The sequence below is a fragment of the Gadus morhua genome, chromosome 19 (genome assembly GCF_902167405.1).
Source record: "Gadus morhua chromosome 19, gadMor3.0, whole genome shotgun sequence".
In the NCBI taxonomy this organism is placed as follows: domain Eukaryota; kingdom Metazoa; phylum Chordata; class Actinopteri; order Gadiformes; family Gadidae; genus Gadus; species Gadus morhua.
In genome coordinates, this window is record NC_044066.1 from 10,625,071 (window position 1) to 10,642,395 (window position 17,325).

At 41.8% G+C, this 17,325-nt stretch overlaps 2 protein-coding genes across 3 annotated transcripts in view; both read left to right on the plus strand.

The window, feature by feature from the left end:
- The first annotated feature begins 57 nt into the window (after nucleotides 1-57).
- On the plus strand, nucleotides 58-9,148 carry slc25a1b (slc25a1 solute carrier family 25 member 1b). The gene is made up of 9 exons (XM_030341186.1): nucleotides 58-475; nucleotides 3,070-3,177; nucleotides 4,971-5,070; nucleotides 5,569-5,707; nucleotides 6,257-6,341; nucleotides 6,663-6,767; nucleotides 7,013-7,128; nucleotides 7,423-7,496; nucleotides 7,900-9,148. Exons 1-9 carry the CDS (start codon nucleotides 364-366, stop codon nucleotides 8,012-8,014), a joined length of 954 nt encoding a protein of 317 aa, XP_030197046.1. The 5' UTR covers nucleotides 58-363; the 3' UTR covers nucleotides 8,015-9,148.
- Nucleotides 9,149-9,800: 652 nt separating this feature from the next.
- Nucleotides 9,801-17,325, plus strand: part of pi4kaa (phosphatidylinositol 4-kinase, catalytic, alpha a) — a 34,789-nt gene continuing 27,264 nt past the window's right edge. For both annotated transcript variants that reach the window (XM_030341211.1, XM_030341212.1), the window contains exons 1-7: nucleotides 9,801-10,001; nucleotides 12,006-12,122; nucleotides 12,452-12,545; nucleotides 12,805-12,893; nucleotides 13,187-13,259; nucleotides 14,973-15,235; nucleotides 16,299-16,365. In XM_030341211.1, the coding sequence (XP_030197071.1) occupies nucleotides 9,903-10,001; nucleotides 12,006-12,122; nucleotides 12,452-12,545; nucleotides 12,805-12,893; nucleotides 13,187-13,259; nucleotides 14,973-15,235; nucleotides 16,299-16,365 (802 nt within the window). In that variant the 5' untranslated portion in view covers nucleotides 9,801-9,902. The remainder of the gene's footprint in view (nucleotides 10,002-12,005; nucleotides 12,123-12,451; nucleotides 12,546-12,804; nucleotides 12,894-13,186; nucleotides 13,260-14,972; nucleotides 15,236-16,298; nucleotides 16,366-17,325) is intronic.

The following is a 17,325-nucleotide window of genomic DNA, read 5'->3' on the forward strand; positions in this document are numbered from 1 at the left end:
AACCGAATTGCCTATTCATCAATTTCTAATATTGCATTCCGTTCCTCCTTAAATCTACGTGGTAAATATCGCGTGGAGGAAGGAAAAAACTCTGAAGCCCCGCCCAGAATACATCATCCACCCACACTAGTGGCCAACAACATCTGGGCGGGCGAGGGAAGTTTTACTGTCAAAAGTACACACTAGGCACGATCAACTTTTGCACAGTCCTAAGTCCAATGGTCCAAATTAAGTAGTACTTTATTATTTAACCGCACTGCACTTTCTGCACAATGCACCACCGTGCATGACTGCAGACCGAGCCCTGGCGCCACACAAGTCGATCCGATCAGATCAAATAAGTGAGGCTAGGCTAACGCAACCATGTCTGGAGGACCAGTGTTTGTGAACCCCTTCCATAGACCTCAGTGTCTGGCTGCTGCTGCTCCATCGGGGAAAGCCAAACTCACACACCCCGGCAAAGCAATCCTGGCAGGTAAGTGCATCTGAACTCGTTAATAGTGTGAACAGTAGGCTACACCCTCGTACTTGCCTCACAACAGTACTTGTGGACACGTTGCAGTTTGGAAAACAAGGGTACTACATTGGTTGTTGAAACTGGTAAGACTAGGTGTTAAGAGTTAAACGAACTGAACGTACTTCGCCTGTCGATATCGGTTATTATTTCCATTGTAGAATTAACTATATTGAAAAAAGGGGCGTTTCTAAAGGAAAAGCCTTTTTGTCCTAACGAGAAAGGTTGCATCGCAGTGACAGGACATATGGAGAACTGACCTGTCACACATAAGTCATTTTTCTCGTATCTTGAAACAATTAAAATGTCTCTTTGCATTTTAGTTCATACTAAGTTTTCCTTTTGCCTTTCAGAGTGCATCAACTTTTAACATAATGGCAATACCCCTGTTTTGCATGTCTTCTAGGCTATTGCAGCATTCCCTAGACAACTTTTATCATTTATCATTATGAATATGACTCCGGAGCTTCTTATCTGTCGAGTTGCATTCGTAACAATGACGAAGCACATTGATCTAATCGCCCAGTCCCTTCTGCACAGTTACAACAAAACTGTCTGTCACAACTACATGCAGTAAACACTAACCTTCCTGCTCCCAGGTTCAATGGTTAATATGCCACAATTAGCACACAGGTGAATTCATTCAATAAAGAGAAATGATTCACTGTTGTCTATATTCGAGGTGCTGTAGGCCTATTATTAGTAATATGTGTGTAGTGTACCTTGATATACTTTACAATGTGGTACGAGTATGGACAGAATATGGTGTAAAGGAGTCAAGGGCAGAACCTGGCCTGATTAAATGTGTTATGTCTTGATGGTGTCCACGTAGCAATGACCTTATTCAACCAATGCAAGTATTATAGGCTTATGGCAGCCTTTCTATATCTGTAAAATGCAAAATGAACATATAAAAAGTACATTGAATGCAATGCATCGTAATAAACACTCACTAACCGATTTGACTTTGACCGATTAGTCAAATGTAAAATCATTACAGAATAATTTACATTCATATGACTATTGTGAAGGTCATATTCATACGTGTAGAAAATGTATTTGTTTTTGTCACTGAGTCGTTATAAATTGCTAAACAAGCTTTCAGTCAATCTCGAGTCTAAAAGCTACAGTCCCAACCCAAGTCAAAACCTGTTGGTTTAGTCTACCGGTATGTTGGCCTTGATGTCCCCTATGCCTTTCCACACTGGTCATCCAGTGTGTGTGTGTGTGTGTGTGTGTGTGTGTGTGTGTGTGTGTGTGTGTGTGTGTGTGTGTGTGTGTGTGTGTGTGTGTGTGTGTGTGTGTGTGTGTGTGTGTGTGGAGGGGGGGGGGGGGGGGAATGTACGGTTAGAAAAGGTACATTTCTGTATTTCAGAGCTTACGCTTGTGTGTCTGTTTTGAGTTTCTATGCTGAAGGAGTTTGATGCGTTTTGATCCGGAAATTCATTTCTTCCTCTAACTGGGAATAAATGAAAGGAGATTGGAATGCACACCCACTAACGGCACACGCACTGCACACGTTGCACGATCCGGTGTAGTGCAGGACGGCCTCGGTGATGCAATACCATGCATGATGTCAGGGTGGTGGAGCGCATGCAGGCTCTTTGTTCAAGGTCTGATCTGGGATGGGGGGGGGCTCATCAGGTGTTCTGAATGAGGTACAAGGTTGAGGCAATAATGTCACGCTCAAAATGCGTAGTGTCCAATGGTCAATGTCTGGTTTATCAACACAAGAGATACCACCAACGTTTCTGCCCCCCACATAAAAAAGAAGACAACTTAATAGTGTAAAGTAGTACATAGGATTTAAAAGTTAAACAAGGTGCATCAATTTGTGACTTGAATCATTTTCTAATCTTTGAAACTGGCAGCAAGTTGTGAACTCTATAGTTATGATACCATAAGATAATCATATGATTTATATTTATAAGATGCACCCCTTATGTTTGGATCAGATATATTTATGGGAATATTGAGTATTGAGAGTTAATTACACTATTTGAATCCTACATCCTCTTTTGCCGAGATAAGTATTTCCCTTGTTGGACTCGACCAAGGGGGGAGTATCTTGTGGGCAGTCATGCTGTGATTAACTCAGCCAATCAGAGGCCTCGGTTGTATTTGCTGTTCAACTGCAGATGTGTGGCAATCTGTTTATTTAAGGTGGAAACTGGCTCGGAAGTATAAGGAAGTAGTCCTCTTTACTACTATGTATAAATATATTATTGTTGAACGTGAATGTATACGCAGATGTATTACTTTTTACACATAGAAAGTCAGATAAAATCCAATTACATTTTTATATGAGCTTGTTTCTACCAGAGAAGGAAACTACAAGGGTGTGAGAAAGGAAATTTATTTGATAGATTATTCTAGATAGTTTTGGCTCATTGTCTACAGGGGTTTGGTGCCGTTTTGCAAAGTAACCCTCATTCCTTTTGAGGCCTGAGTGAGGAGCATGACAAAATAAACAACATGAAACACAGAAGGGACTTTTCTGGCACCTGCTGTTGTTTTATGTGGTTTATTGACTGATTGTGTGTTTTTTGTTCCAGGCGGTATCGCTGGTGGCATCGAGATCTGCATAACCTTCCCGACAGAGTATGTGAAAACACAACTCCAGCTGGACGAGAAGGCCAACCCGCCCAAGTATAGAGGCATCGGTAGGTCACTATGGTTACACATACCAGAGGGGTTCTTTAGGGTTAAAGGACCCCTAAATGAACCAATGTGTTACTCTAGGGTTAAAGTACCCCTTTTTTAACCAGTCTGTTGCTCTAGGGTTAAAGGGCCCCTATATTAACCAGTGTGTTACTCTAATTCCCCTTTTCCACCGGGGGGGGTAAGCTTCGGACCCAGCACGCCTTAGCCCAGTAGTGTAGCCTGCTAATAAAGCGAAAGAAAAAGAAGAACGCCAACAATGAACAAAGAGCAACAATATAGGACGTCCAAGAAGGACGGCAAATTTTTGCGCAACATTTTCTTCAATAGAATAAGCTTTCGCCGTTGTCCAGAAATACGACGACCAAATAACGGACGACGTGTGTAGCTCAAAACTTGCCGGCACCCTTTCAGGCGTCTCGGTGCCCCAACAGAGGAGTACTGCGAGACGAGTACGGCTCAATACTGCTCAGTCCGGATCACGCCCATTTTGGTGGTGGAAACGCAACCTTTACAGACTGAACCGACCCGCACCCTCCGGTGGAAATGTGCCATTAGGTTTAGGGACCCCTATATGAAGCAGTGTGTTACATAAAAAAAATTAAATAATGAAATCACATGTGGAAGAGTCCTGATGGTCTAATAGATGGATTAGTCCATCATTTGGTCCGGCCCACTAGTGGATGAGGAATGTTTGAGGACTCTAAACTACTATTTGACCTATATCCTCGGATATGACTTTAAATTTTTCAGCCTTCTACACTGCAGCTTATTTTTGAGGCTGTTGTTGTTGTAGCCCGATGATAATGATTCCAACTGTGTTTCATCATGGTCAAGCTTCTTTCTCTGTGGGTGAACTGGTTAGTAACCGAATGAGACATTCACAAATGCCTTCTCACAGTATCCAAATAGCAGCTAGAATTCACAACCATTTCCTTGTGTGCCGTTTGCACGGCTTGCCATATCAGTACCTGGTTTCATGTTTTAGCCTACCGAGTTACCAATAAATATATATTTTTTAAGAAGGACCTTGTGTCCAAATGTGATACTTTTGGGCCCATCAAACACTCAAGGGCCCCCAGTTGGTAGCGTATTAGATAGGATTTAAAGTATTTTATGGTAAGCCAGAATATACGGCATGTGTATGTGGTTAAAGGTTTAGCGTCTGAAGTGGAAAGCTGGTGTTAATCAAAGGCAAAGGTTTTCATTGTAGTGAAAAAGAGTGGGAATTTCCCTCTTAACTAATGAAACGAAGATATGAGAAATATTTAGTAAATCCAAGCGTGAGTGTACAGACATTCTCCTCATGAAAAGAGCCATTCTGTATTCAGTGTGGTTCCAACTGTGTGTCTTTGTTATCTGTATGAGGAAACACTTGTGGACTTTGGCATGGTGTCCATTTGCTTAGATCTAGATCTATTTTGATTGGTTACGGCGTCAGGGACCATGACGTGCTTCACTGCCATCGCAAGATAGCGTGACCAGGGGTTTGTCGGCCTTTACTTGGAATATCAATAATGATGGTCCCAAACTGAGAAAACATAAATGGAGTTCATATAAATTAGAGTTTTTTTTTATTTTTTATTTTGGAATTAATTTGGAATTTTTAGTTTGGAATTCAACTTATGGCATATCCAAAGGTTTTGTCAATGGTGAGGCAGAAATGTGTTTGCAATGTTGAATTGAGTCCTTGATATTTACCTGAGAGATTACATTTTGGTTTCGATCCCACTCTGCTTCATCTATGCTGTTGAAATATCCCCTCTTCTTGACTCCAATCTGTCTCCCTCTGCAGGCGACTGTGTGGGGCAAACGGTCAAGGGCCATGGGGTGAGGGGTCTGTACCGAGGCCTGAGCTCGCTGCTCTATGGCTCCATCCCAAAAGCTGCTGTCAGGTACATCGAAAAAGACCACAACAACTTCACTAAACATGTCTTCACCCCCACACCTCCCATTAACACTTAGTTAGCATCCTAACTTAGCATCACCTTTTTTTGTGATGTTGAATATAGAATACACTCTTTTTAGATGAACTATAGTAAGCAAGTATGTTGGTAATACCTTATTTATACCCAAAGTGGAAATTCTGTTGCCTCAACAGCAGTTTCTAGTCCATATTGGTGTTTCTGAAATTATACTATTATGTACTAATTATATATATAAAAAGAATTATAGGATTAAAAACCGACTGACCTAGTGATTCTCATTCCTGTAGCTAATCTGCACTCTGTCCATGTGTTCATTTGTCGAACCGTAGTAGTTCATTATTTTTATAGTTCGCTTTGATAATTCCCAGCCTTACTGAGTCACTTGTAAGTCACTTTTGATAAAAATCAAACGCTAAAGGAAAAGTCCTAAATGTGAACGTGCATTGGGTCGTGTTCCCCCCCCAGGTTCGGAGTGTTTGAGCTCCTGAGCAATAAGATGCGTGATGAGAACGGGAAGCTGGACAGCATGCGGGGCCTGCTGTGTGGGCTTGGGGCCGGGGTGGCCGAGGCGGTGGTGGTTGTGTGTCCCATGGAGACCGTGAAGGTGGGTGCTCCTTTCTCATCTCACCAGAAATAACCTGCTGTTCCTCCATCTTGAAAACAATGAGGCGTATTAGAGTTTAGAGGTTACTGATTTTTTCCGTCGTGATCCCGGTAGCTCCTTTTGAGGAGAGTTAATGAACGGCTTGGTTTATGATCCTAGATGGGTGTTTGCTTAGCGTAAAGGGTTGAAAGGGCAGGATGAATACACAGCTAATAGGTTTTTGTTATTTATTATATTGTATTATTGAATGATCGTTATTTGCTACCGCTGTGAACTATCGGTTTGTGGTCGAAGACTAAACAAAATAATCCCTCAGACACTTTAAGATGTACAATTTCAGTTGTAGTGAGACCTATCACTTGAAATATGTAATCCAATTAGCCTATATAGATTGTGTGATGATGGTGTTTATAATCCCATCTGAGGCACTCTGAGTAGCAGATTTGGTGTCTGTATGATATTTCAGGGTCCGTATCGTTTTATATCAGTTATAATAAAACGAATGCAGTGTCTGAAGAATTTAATGATAACATTGTGGTCTGTCATCAGGTAAAATTCATCCATGACCAGTCGTCCGCCAACCCAAAGTACAGGGGCTTCTTCCACGGGGTCCGGGAGATCATCAGAGTTGATGGTAAGAATAAAACTCCTCAAAGTTGTCCGTTCATTCAAATGGTGTTCAAATCGTTTGTTGGCAATAGGCATGCATATTTCAATGGTTTCAGCTCACCTGACCCACAGCAACTTCGAAGTTAAGTTAAGTTGAAATTGTTAAAAAAGCATTTAAGCAGAGGTTATTTGAACAGTAACTTATACGTATTATGTATTATGTACTAACTTTATTAACTGTATTATAAACACAACTTTCGCTCTCTCTCTCTCTCTCTTTCTCTCTCTCCTCTCTCCTCTCTCCTCTCTCCTCTCTCCTCTCTCTCCTCTCTCCCTCCCTCCCCAGGGCTGAAGGGGACATACCAGGGGCTGACAGCAACAGTGTTAAAGCAGGGCTCCAACCAGGCCATCCGCTTCTATGTGATGACCTCCATGAGGAACTGGTACAAAGGTAGATACAGTGTGTGTGTGTGTGGGCATTGTTTGTCTATGTATGTATAGTTTGTCTTTAGTTTTTCACCTGTTCTTCGAAAGCTGTAAACACCAATGTTTTTTTGGGATAAATAAAGTGTTAACTTATCTTCTCCTTTATTGTGTATTTGTCTTTTTGTTTGTATGCTTGTGTGCGTGCTTGTGTTTTTTAATGTTTGCCAGCCGGCGCATTAAAGACGAGTTTGTTTATTTTGATTTGAAAAGGGGACGACCCCAACAAGGCCATCAACCCTCTCATAACTGGAACATTTGGAGCCTTCGCTGGCGCTGTCAGTGTGTTCGGAAACACTCCGCTGGACGTCATTAAGACCAGGATGCAGGTAGGAGCGTGGGTTAATTCCACTGGCTGTCATCTGACCCACACACACACACACACACACACACACACACACACACACACACACACACACACACACACACACACACACACACACACACACACACACACACACACACACACACACACACACACACACACACACACACATTTATTTCTCCTTCAGGATGAATGAAGGATCTATCTGTCCGATATTACATATACTGTATATTACATACGCTGTATGTGAACATAGAGAACATGGTAGGCTGTTGCTTAGTATTTCTTGATGTTACAGGGCCTGGAAGCTCACAAGTACAAGAGCACGATGGACTGTGCCGTCAAAATCATGAAGCATGAAGGACCCAAGGCGTAAGTGTTCTCAGTTTTCTTACTAGATGGTTACAGTAAGGTGCATTGTGTAGATATTAAGGGTTTTTAAAGGACTACACAATTAGAGTTGTAGTTTTCTCTGGTAGTACAGAGACACATACAAATAATCATAATTCATTTCAGGTCGGTAAGGTAAGCTATAGGAATTGGAATTCCTTTAGGAATTGGAATTAAAGATATGGAAAAAAAAAACGAAAATAAGAATATGCCAAATATACCAAAAAATTATTATACACATTAAGGGTAGAATATAAACCAAAAAAAGTACACGTAAACATCTAGACAGTTGAGGTATTACAATAAACATTTATTGTACATAAGACACATACATTATGCCAAAACTCGAAGGTAGTGACACTTTCCTGCCACTGGTTCCCCACAGGTTCTACAAAGGTACCGTTCCTCGCCTGGGCCGCGTGTGTATGGACGTTGCCATTGTCTTCATCATCTATGAGGAAGTCGTGAAGGCTCTAAACAAGGTCTGGATCACGGACTGAACCCTCCCAACTAACTTCCAAAGAGATAGACCCGGCATGAGGGGAAGGAGAGACGAGATTAGGCCTTATATAGCACCTCAACCAGGCCTTGGATACGATACTCCCCTTTGGGTTTTACTATCTACCTCTGTGAGATCCATGCATTGATGAATGATGTCTTTGTCATAGATATTAAAGACAAAACAGCTCTAATAATATTAATAATAAGGATTTTTGAATATTACATATATCTCAAATTCCAAAAGGAGTTTTTTTAAGAGCTCAGGGAAAAGTGCGAAGCAGTTATTTAGCTAAATGCTTGATCTGGGGGGTTGGAAACACAGTTCTAATGGGGCTTTAGAAAGTTTATTTCTAGTTATGTTCTTTCATGTACTTAAAAAATAACACAACTAAATATTGTTTGAAAATTAGAATGTCACCAAAAGCCCATAATTTTTAAGAGATTTAGATACAAATGTTTTTTTGGTTCCAGTTTTTGTCAAAAGTATTTGAGACATACTTTTCTTTTAATAGTTGCAACACTGGTGCGTCAAGTCATATGTTTTTTACAGAGGTGAAAACGTATGGAGATAGATATAATTTAATCCTATTTGATTGATGAATGAAAATGAACATCTACATGCCTTGCCTTAACTAATTGCTGTCACCGTCATGACAATAGTCATTGTTAACACATGTAATTATCACTGATTGTAGTCATGAAATGTATGTTTTTTTTTTATTGCCTTGGTACCATTTAGAGAAGTATACAAGTTCACTGTAATATAGTAGGGAAGGGGAATAACTGTAGATTGTTGAATGTTTAGAGTCATGCTTTGAACAAGTGCCTGTGTAAGACATGAAGGGGTAATAATGAAAATGTGTAATTATTAATAAATTAATTGTTAGAAATGATCAGATTTTTCTAATTAATTAAATAATGTTACATGCAGTGCAGATGTAGATGCTATCCAGCACCTTCATTGTCCGTTAAGTTATGTTTGTTTTGGTTTGTCAAATCGGATTCGACCTGATTTGAACAGATTTTCTTGTGAACATTTGTATTTATGGCATGAATGCAATGTTGTGACATGAATGTGTCTGCATTTCCAGACCATCTACAGCATAAGAGGATGATTAAAATACCTGTCAGAATACCAGTCTCCTTTATGATTAGGGAAATGAACTCAAAATATATTTTATATATGTTTAAGAAGTATTTTAATCGTACAAGGATAATTATCTTATGTATTTGTATGTAGGCCTACTATTTGAATTTTATTTGTAGGGATTCAAAAATAACATTACTTTGCTTTTATTGACATTTAACAGGTAACCAATATATTATATATTGATGAAATGATAACTTATTTCTTGAAAATAATGCAGACCGGTGTGTTTGGAGTAATATTCAAAATCAGTTTTTATCGCAACCCTACTGTTCTTTATTGAAAAAAAACTGTAGAGATTAACATTTAACGTAAAAAAAAAACTTTTCACATGTAAATACACAAATAAACAACTGGTACTGATGCAACCTTGGACTTTCCGAGCCTTTATATATATTTTTGTTAATCGACCTGTTTAAATCTCTGAAGTTACACCGTTCAATGAAGATGATACCTCCCATTTGACCTTTAAATAAATTGTAAACGGTGCAACACCAATTTGATATTTATTATAAATAAACATTCTGTTTATTTATCATAAACTCGCTTTTACAATATCATTCCTTCGAAATAAAGATTATGTTATAAACCCCAGAGCAGACAGTTGGAATACTGTATCGCTGCCGCTGTGCTGTGCTCTGTCTGAACCCGTCCGCTTGCCGTAGTCTGCTTGTCCTCTTGAGGGCAAGGGAATAAAAATGCTTATGTTGGTTTAGCTATCGTAGCAAGTATTTTTAAAAATGTCTTCGAATGGATCCGGGACGAGGGGATTTTACTTCAACACGGTGCTGTCTCTGGCCCGGTCCCTGGCAGCCCACCGACATGCACCGATAGAAAAGGTAACCTAACGGTGAAGTTCTTCAAGGAGGCCCGATGTTAACCCGCTTAAGCTACCTGACACAGTCTGCAGGGGGTCGCTATTGACATGTTGACGCTTGAGATGACATATTCTGTGACATTTAACATTCTTCATTTGATCACATTTTGTACGAACTTGGAATGGGCTTTAGCCTTTGTTAAACCATGCAATATACTAGTTAAAGCCACCTATTCCGCAGACACTTGATTATTTTTGTTGTCAAAATGTTTCCATGCCCCATGGACTTTAAATGACCCTTAAAATGAATGAGTGCTGACTGAATATATTGTAATGGAATAACGGTAATTGCTATTCAAATTATAGCGGGACTTTTCATTGAACTGACATAAAACAACTCAACAACTAGCAACGTATCACCTTATTTTTACAGAACGGAAAAGTGTTTTTTACATGAAATATAATCTATGAACGTATGATGTTTAGTCTAATATAGTGTAGAAATCCGCCGGATAGAGGAAATGTCCCCCATGATATTGGCTGATCCGTTGCTTTGGGATATGAGTCACGTCACGTGACCTCCCTCATAAATGACAACCTCAGTGTTTATTGTAAATTCTGCTATGGCACAATATTCCCACTTCTGTATTTATCGGTTATTTTTTGTCATACTTTACACAGGCACGGTCACTGTTACTGGTCATTGTATAATCAATCTTAATCGCCAAATTTTATTTTCCCAGTTTAGTTGCACATAAAGCTACTTTGACGGCAGCCTTTCCATCAGCTTAAAGCTCTATAGTAGAACTGGGCACCTCTCAGGAGGTGGCACCCACGAGAGCTGCACTCATCACTTCTCTGTCATTATATGGTTAGCCTAATGACACCCAACTGTACCAAAATAACTTCAATTATCTGCATTGTTATGGCTGTCCCATTTGACGGCGAGTGTGCCGCTGTGTCCAGCTGAGAAGGGGAACCTTCCATAGCAACGCAGAACAACAACACTTCTAGGTTCCATCATTTCTATAAATGGATTCTGAGAACAACATTATGCAGTTACTGCCTCACTGTCTGGTTGGGCTGTGATGGGCGATTTTCCATATCACTATCAGCCCTTGTTGGCTTGGTGTGCTTGGTGTGCTGTATTATGGATCAGTGTATGCAGAGTTTGGGTCACACATAGGTGTCAAATATTCACATGCAGTATGTGGTGGATGTGATTCCGTCTTATGTTGACGTCTTGTTGAAAGGGAAGGCCATTGACCAAAAAGGCCATTAGCGACTTTGAACTAAAGTCAGTACAGGAAAGCAACACAACCAAAACATGAAAGCAGCACAGAGCAAAAGTAAACATGCATAACAAAGATCAATGTAATAGACTGTAGAAAAACACAGTAATTCTAGTTTGACACGTCTGCTCATTGTTATCGTGAAGTTTGTAGGGTAAAATACTTGTGATGCTTTTGGGGGGTCATTCAATGTGATTAAAAAAACAAAGTTACAATCTGGTAAGGGGGAGTATGAGAATGTATAGGAGGACAAAGAGCCCCGCAGAATTGGACCATTTCAACAGGGTGGGTAGAAGAGTCTTCCAGCTCTTAGCCTAATTGCGCCATTGCAGATAAAAAAAAAAGTATGGTTTATGCAGTGCACTTAATCTAATGAACATGCTAGCCTTGGGTTCTACACTTCAACTTCTTTGCTTTGTTTGGCCAACCTAGAAACAAGATACTGAAAGAAAAGCCTGAGGAGGAATGCAATGTACTGTCTATTAGAAACATAAATTGACAAACGCCAAATTCTGTAAGGGTGAGGGATGCAACCAGACACTGATGACATTTGATATGTCGGACACAAGTAACGCCTGCGTTTCTTTTCCTGAACCGCACTCATCATTAAAAATGCCTCGTTAACACCTGCCCAGCGATTGCCCTGGGTCTGCTGTGGTCTACTCCACTGTTGGCCTAGCTGAGCTGCCGCTCGCTGTGACCTTGAACTGGTTGTGATGGTTGCTCTGCTCCAGGTCCAGAAGCTACACTGCATGTGTCCGGTGGACTTCCGTGGAGTTTTCCAGCTGGATGAGCGTAGGAGAGATGCTGTCATCGCTTTGGGCATCTTCCTGGTGGAGTCCAACCTGCAGGTACCGGGGGTTCATAACACGTTACACATGTTAAGATGCACATGTTAACATCTTGAGATGACACGGTGATGCACTAATAGACAACGTCTTTCCGAGCTTTCATTTACTCTCTTATTTAGCTCTTATTGTTTTTATTATTTATCTTCCGTCGCTTCATTTTTATCACAGCACTTGAATTAGTTTGTATTCAAATCAGAAATTGTATGCTTTTATGGTTCTCAGCCTCACTCTTTATGGCGTTGGATGAACGGCTCTTCTGATAGTGATTTGAAGTGTGACTCTATGCGGTGGATCACATGTTGGTGTGACGTATACTTGTGGTGTTTCAGCACAAAGACGCCATCGTCCCCTACCTCCTTGGCCTGCTCAAGGGACTCACTAGGGTTCAATGGATCGAGGAGAGCTCCGAGCGCAAAGGAAGGGGTAAAGATGTAGACTCTTTCTACTTTCATAGTTTTGGAGCTTGGGTGTTTGTCTCCCGACCGCAAGGTTCTCAGTTTGATCCCCAATGTCCACAACCCACCTGTAGGCATAGTGAGCAAGCTAGCCTAAACCCGCCTGCTCCTTAATGCCATCGAATGAGCTGCAAGTTAGTTTGGATGAATGGCTCAATAGTCATTTCTATGCACTACAGAGTCATGATAGCGTAATAATCTGTATTTCTGTGTATGTTTTGAAACAGATACACTCCCTGTAGCGGAGAACTTCAGCTTCTTCCTAGTGACGCTCCTGTCAGACGTCGCCCAGCGGGATGAAACACTACGAGGACAGGTGTGTGTGTGTGTGTGTGTGTGTGTGTGTGTGTGTGTGTGTGTGTGTGTGTGTGTGTGTGTGTCTGTCTGTGACTGTCTGTGTGAGTGTGAGTGTCTGCCTGTCTGCCTGTCTGCCTGTCTGCCTGTCTGCCTGTCTGTCTGTCTGTCTGTGAGTGTGTCTGTCTGTGAGTGTGTCTGTCTGTCTGTCTGTCTGTGTGTGTGTGTGTGTGTGTGTGTGTGTGTGTGTGTGTGTGTGTGTGTGTGTGTGTGTGTGTGTGTTATTGAGCTGGTTTCTGTGTTCCTTTATGTCAGATCCTGGAGACGGTGATGGACATAATGCAGGTGCTGCAGGATACCTGCAGAGACCCAGAGCACCATGACAAAGGTGCAAACAGTGCATGGTTCCTTTGTCTCTCTCTTTCTAGATTTCTATCTATCCCCCTCTTTCTCTCTCCTTTCTTTTATTTCCTGCTTTTCCTCTCCCAGTCCTCTCTTTTTGCGCTTCTTGCTCCTTTTCTCTTCTCTGGCTTTGTCTCCCTCCTAGCTCCTTCCTCTCTCCCCTATCCAGGGATGCCATGGGACTGGAAAGTGCTTAGATGAAAATAACAATAATCAAGACCTTGAAAGGGCTTGGACCAATAAAGAGGTCCTTAATAGTGCTTGGAATTAGCCTAGCGTAATCTCTGAGCTTGAGCTTCTTGTGATTCGTCATCTCCAAAACACCTATGATACAATCTTATACATATGGAGTGTTGGGCCAAGCTTGATACACTCTCTTCCTCTCTACAGTATATCACTTGGAATAGGTTAGAAGCATACAGCGATGTGCTGATCGCTGCTCTGTGTCATTGGCTGAGCTCTCTCTCGTAGGCGTTCTTAGGTCAAATATGTGGCTGGTCGCCTAGGTAACCCGCATTGTTTAGCCCCCCCCCCCCCCCCCCCCCCCCCCCCCTCTGGTTTGGGATGGGTGTCACTCAGCCAACCAGCAATCAAGAGAATAATGAATGAATGTGGGTGCTCACTGTTGCAATACTAAGTGATGTAATGTATTTCAGATGCTGCGGCCGAAACATTTTGTTTTAATCTGTAATCTTTATTGCTCACGACCTCTTCTGAACCACCAGCCGGAGCAGAGAGGAGTTTATGATAATAATAAATCATTATTTCCTGCGTGTATACGTGTACATGCGTGTTCCCTCACAGTAACTGAGTGGAAGCTAAGGCCCTGTCCACACATAACCGATTTTTGGGTCAAAACACATAAGTCTTGTGCGTTTCAGCCGACGAATCCGGCACTTTTCTGAAACTAGGTCCCAGGGTGGATCAATTAAAAACAGACCAATCTGTTCTCATGTTAGGATTCATGTGGACGCCTGAAACACATACGACGACGTCATCGCCTCCCCACCTGCTGGGCGACGTCAGAGTCGCGTTGAATTATTATTATTCTTTTTTATATTTATATTATTTTTGTTGCTTTAAATACAGCCCCTTGGTAAATTAAATTACTAACTGTACATTAAAAAGTATTTCTGCTCAATCTAAAAGGTTTAACAACTGCTATCTCCTCCTCGACTGAATGTTTGTATACAGCTCGCAGGCTTGATGCGCTCCACTATTTTCTGTGGAGAACCAGCGCCTTGAATATGTAGTACAGCGTTTCTACAGCGCGATGCGTTTTCGCAATGAGTCCGTCTTTACGGAGATGTTTCTGAAACGCATCACAGGAAAACGGAGGGGAAAAGATTGTTTACACCCGTGTGGAGCCTGAGTCTCTCACAGTAGCGTGCACATTTCCCTTTCCTTTACCTCTTCACCAAGCCTTATTTTGGGCCTGGAAAAACCCTGCATTTGTCTTTAAAAAGTGCTTGACATGTATCATTACGAAAGAGCGGGAACCCTGCCTACCTCTCACACTTTTTCCATTTTGCAATCCTTCTTACTTTATGATAAAGAAGGCCTGAGTTTCTCAAATGGGAAAAATCTGGATCGATACGTTCCTCACCATTCCCAAAACCCCTCCCGGCTCCCATTAACCCTCCCAACACTCCTCCCTCCCTCCCTCCCTTCCTCCCTCCCTTCCTCCCTCCCTCCCCAGAGTACCTGTGCAGGTACACGGTGCCGTGCCTGCTGGGCGTGGCCCGGGCCTTCGGTCGCTATAGCAACACGGAGGAGGCCCTGCTGTCCAAGCTGTTCCCGCGGCCCGTGGTGGCCCTGCCGGCGTCGGCCGAAGACGGGGACGCCGCCCGCCGCCGCTCCTTCAGCGACTTCCGCTCCATCCTGCCCAGCTCCTTCCTCGCCGTGTGCCAGGAAGACTCGGCCAAGCGCAAGAGCTCGTCCGTCTCCGGGACGTCCCAGCAGGTGGGCGTCCGCAGGGGGGGGGTTAGGCCGTGGCTTTAGATAATAATAATAATAACAATAATAATAATAATAATTAATGATCATGATGATGATGATGATGATGATGATGATGATGATGATGATGATAATAATAATAATAATAATAACAATAATAATAATAATAATGATGATGATGATAAATTGGATTTGTGTTGCACTTTATATTTCAGGAATCTCTAAGTGCTACTGAGAGTAATTATTAAGAATTATTAATGTCGGTTGAAAGGAGAACCTATAAAAGACAATTTAGATGCATGCTTTTTTTTTTTTAAAGATATGTTTTTTAAGTTTAGTTTAAGAACAGCTATAGTCAGTGTGGCCCTGAGGTGGTCAGCGAGGGCGTTCCACAGTCTAGGGGCAGCGGCAGGAAAAGGCCCGATCACCCACGGTGCGGGGCTTTGTTCTTTGGGCTTTGATGTCCCCATGATGCCGTTTGTGAAGGGCGCAGAGAGTTCGCCCCCGGCCCGTTGCCGTTTTGCTGTCACAATGCTGATGACGCACATTAGTTTGCCGAGCTCCTCGTTTCAGGGGTACGGCGCCGCGACGCTGTGGTGACCGTGGGCAGGGCCCGCGGTTACGTCATTTGTTTCTCTCACATCCGGCTAGAGCAGTCAGCGCAGGGCAATGCTCCATCTGGGTTCAGGGTAGCAGTGTCTTCCCTTCACTGCTTTCTCTTCGTTAAAACGTTAACATTTTAGACAAGTGTGCTTCTGTACTGAGAGGTTGTGACACCTTTTATCTTTTCGAGTGCCGTTTTGACATTTACCGATAAATGGTTTGGTAAGGGCATCTATTAAGGGGAGGAAAAAATATATAAAAAACAGGCTTCCTCACTCTCCAAGTGGTCATCTTCAAAATATAAACAGGGACATTCTAGGAATGACATCAGCAAACGGAAAGCATCTGAGCACTGAGCTTCTATCTACATAACAAATCTGTAATGCACTGGGAGGAATGTGTTATTTGGGCCAAGAGGAAGTTGTCTGTATAAAAGTTTAATAATGTGGCGTGTTTCTCTCCCCAGGCCAGTCCGGAGAGAGTTGGTTTGATGCCCAGCTCTCCCACGGACCCCTCAGCTCCCTACTTCGAAGGTGAGCCCCTTAGAGACTATGCATGACCCTGCTGTTTGGATGTGGTTGTCGTTGGACATTGAGAGTTAATCATGCGACTGACACTGTAATCCAGAGGGATTCACGGGTCAGGCTGAGGACATTTTTAAGCATTCAATCAATATGAGAGCAACTTTAAAAATGTTAGTGCCTCGAGATCAAGGCTTTGATGGACAGGAATAGTCCTGTGGTGTGTTTGACTCCCAGATTAAAGGTTCTGGGTTCAGCCCAATGGCCTCAATCTACCTATAGGCATCCTTGAAGAAGTCAATCAGAATGCATTAATTCACAATGAATTATTAAACAATGACCAAAACAACCATTATCGAGTTAAAAATAATTTATAATTTAATATGTGACATCACAATGTACAAGCCCTATCATAAAAAATCACTGGCCTGTCGGTAGGGCTGAACGATTTGGGGAAATAATCTGATTGCAATTATTTTGACCAATATTGCAACGTGATTTAATATGCGATTTTTTTTAATTGATTAAGTTCCTTATGTTCTGTTTTATTCACTAAAAGAACAATAAATCATTCTTTAGTATGACCAACACAACATTGGAAGCAGTCAACATGTAAACTGCTCTTTCCTTTAGGACAGGCCGATGTGTTGAGATGAATTGATATTATGACATCTTTAACTAACTATTGAATTGTAAAAGAAAAATAAATGTAAATCTTACTGATCTCCAGTCAGTAACGGTAAAAACCTCGGCAAAAAATGTTGTTGTTTTTTCGCAGCCTTTGCGATTTGCATATCGTGTTCTATTACATCACGATTTCGAATTGAATTCGATTCATCGTTCAGCCCTACTTGTCGGTACATTTGATTATGTCTCTGTGTTCACTCCTTTGCTCTTATGCTTTGGAAATAATTAATGTGACATCAAAATATCACAAGCCCTGTGATAAAGATCCCTGTCTTATTGGTCCGT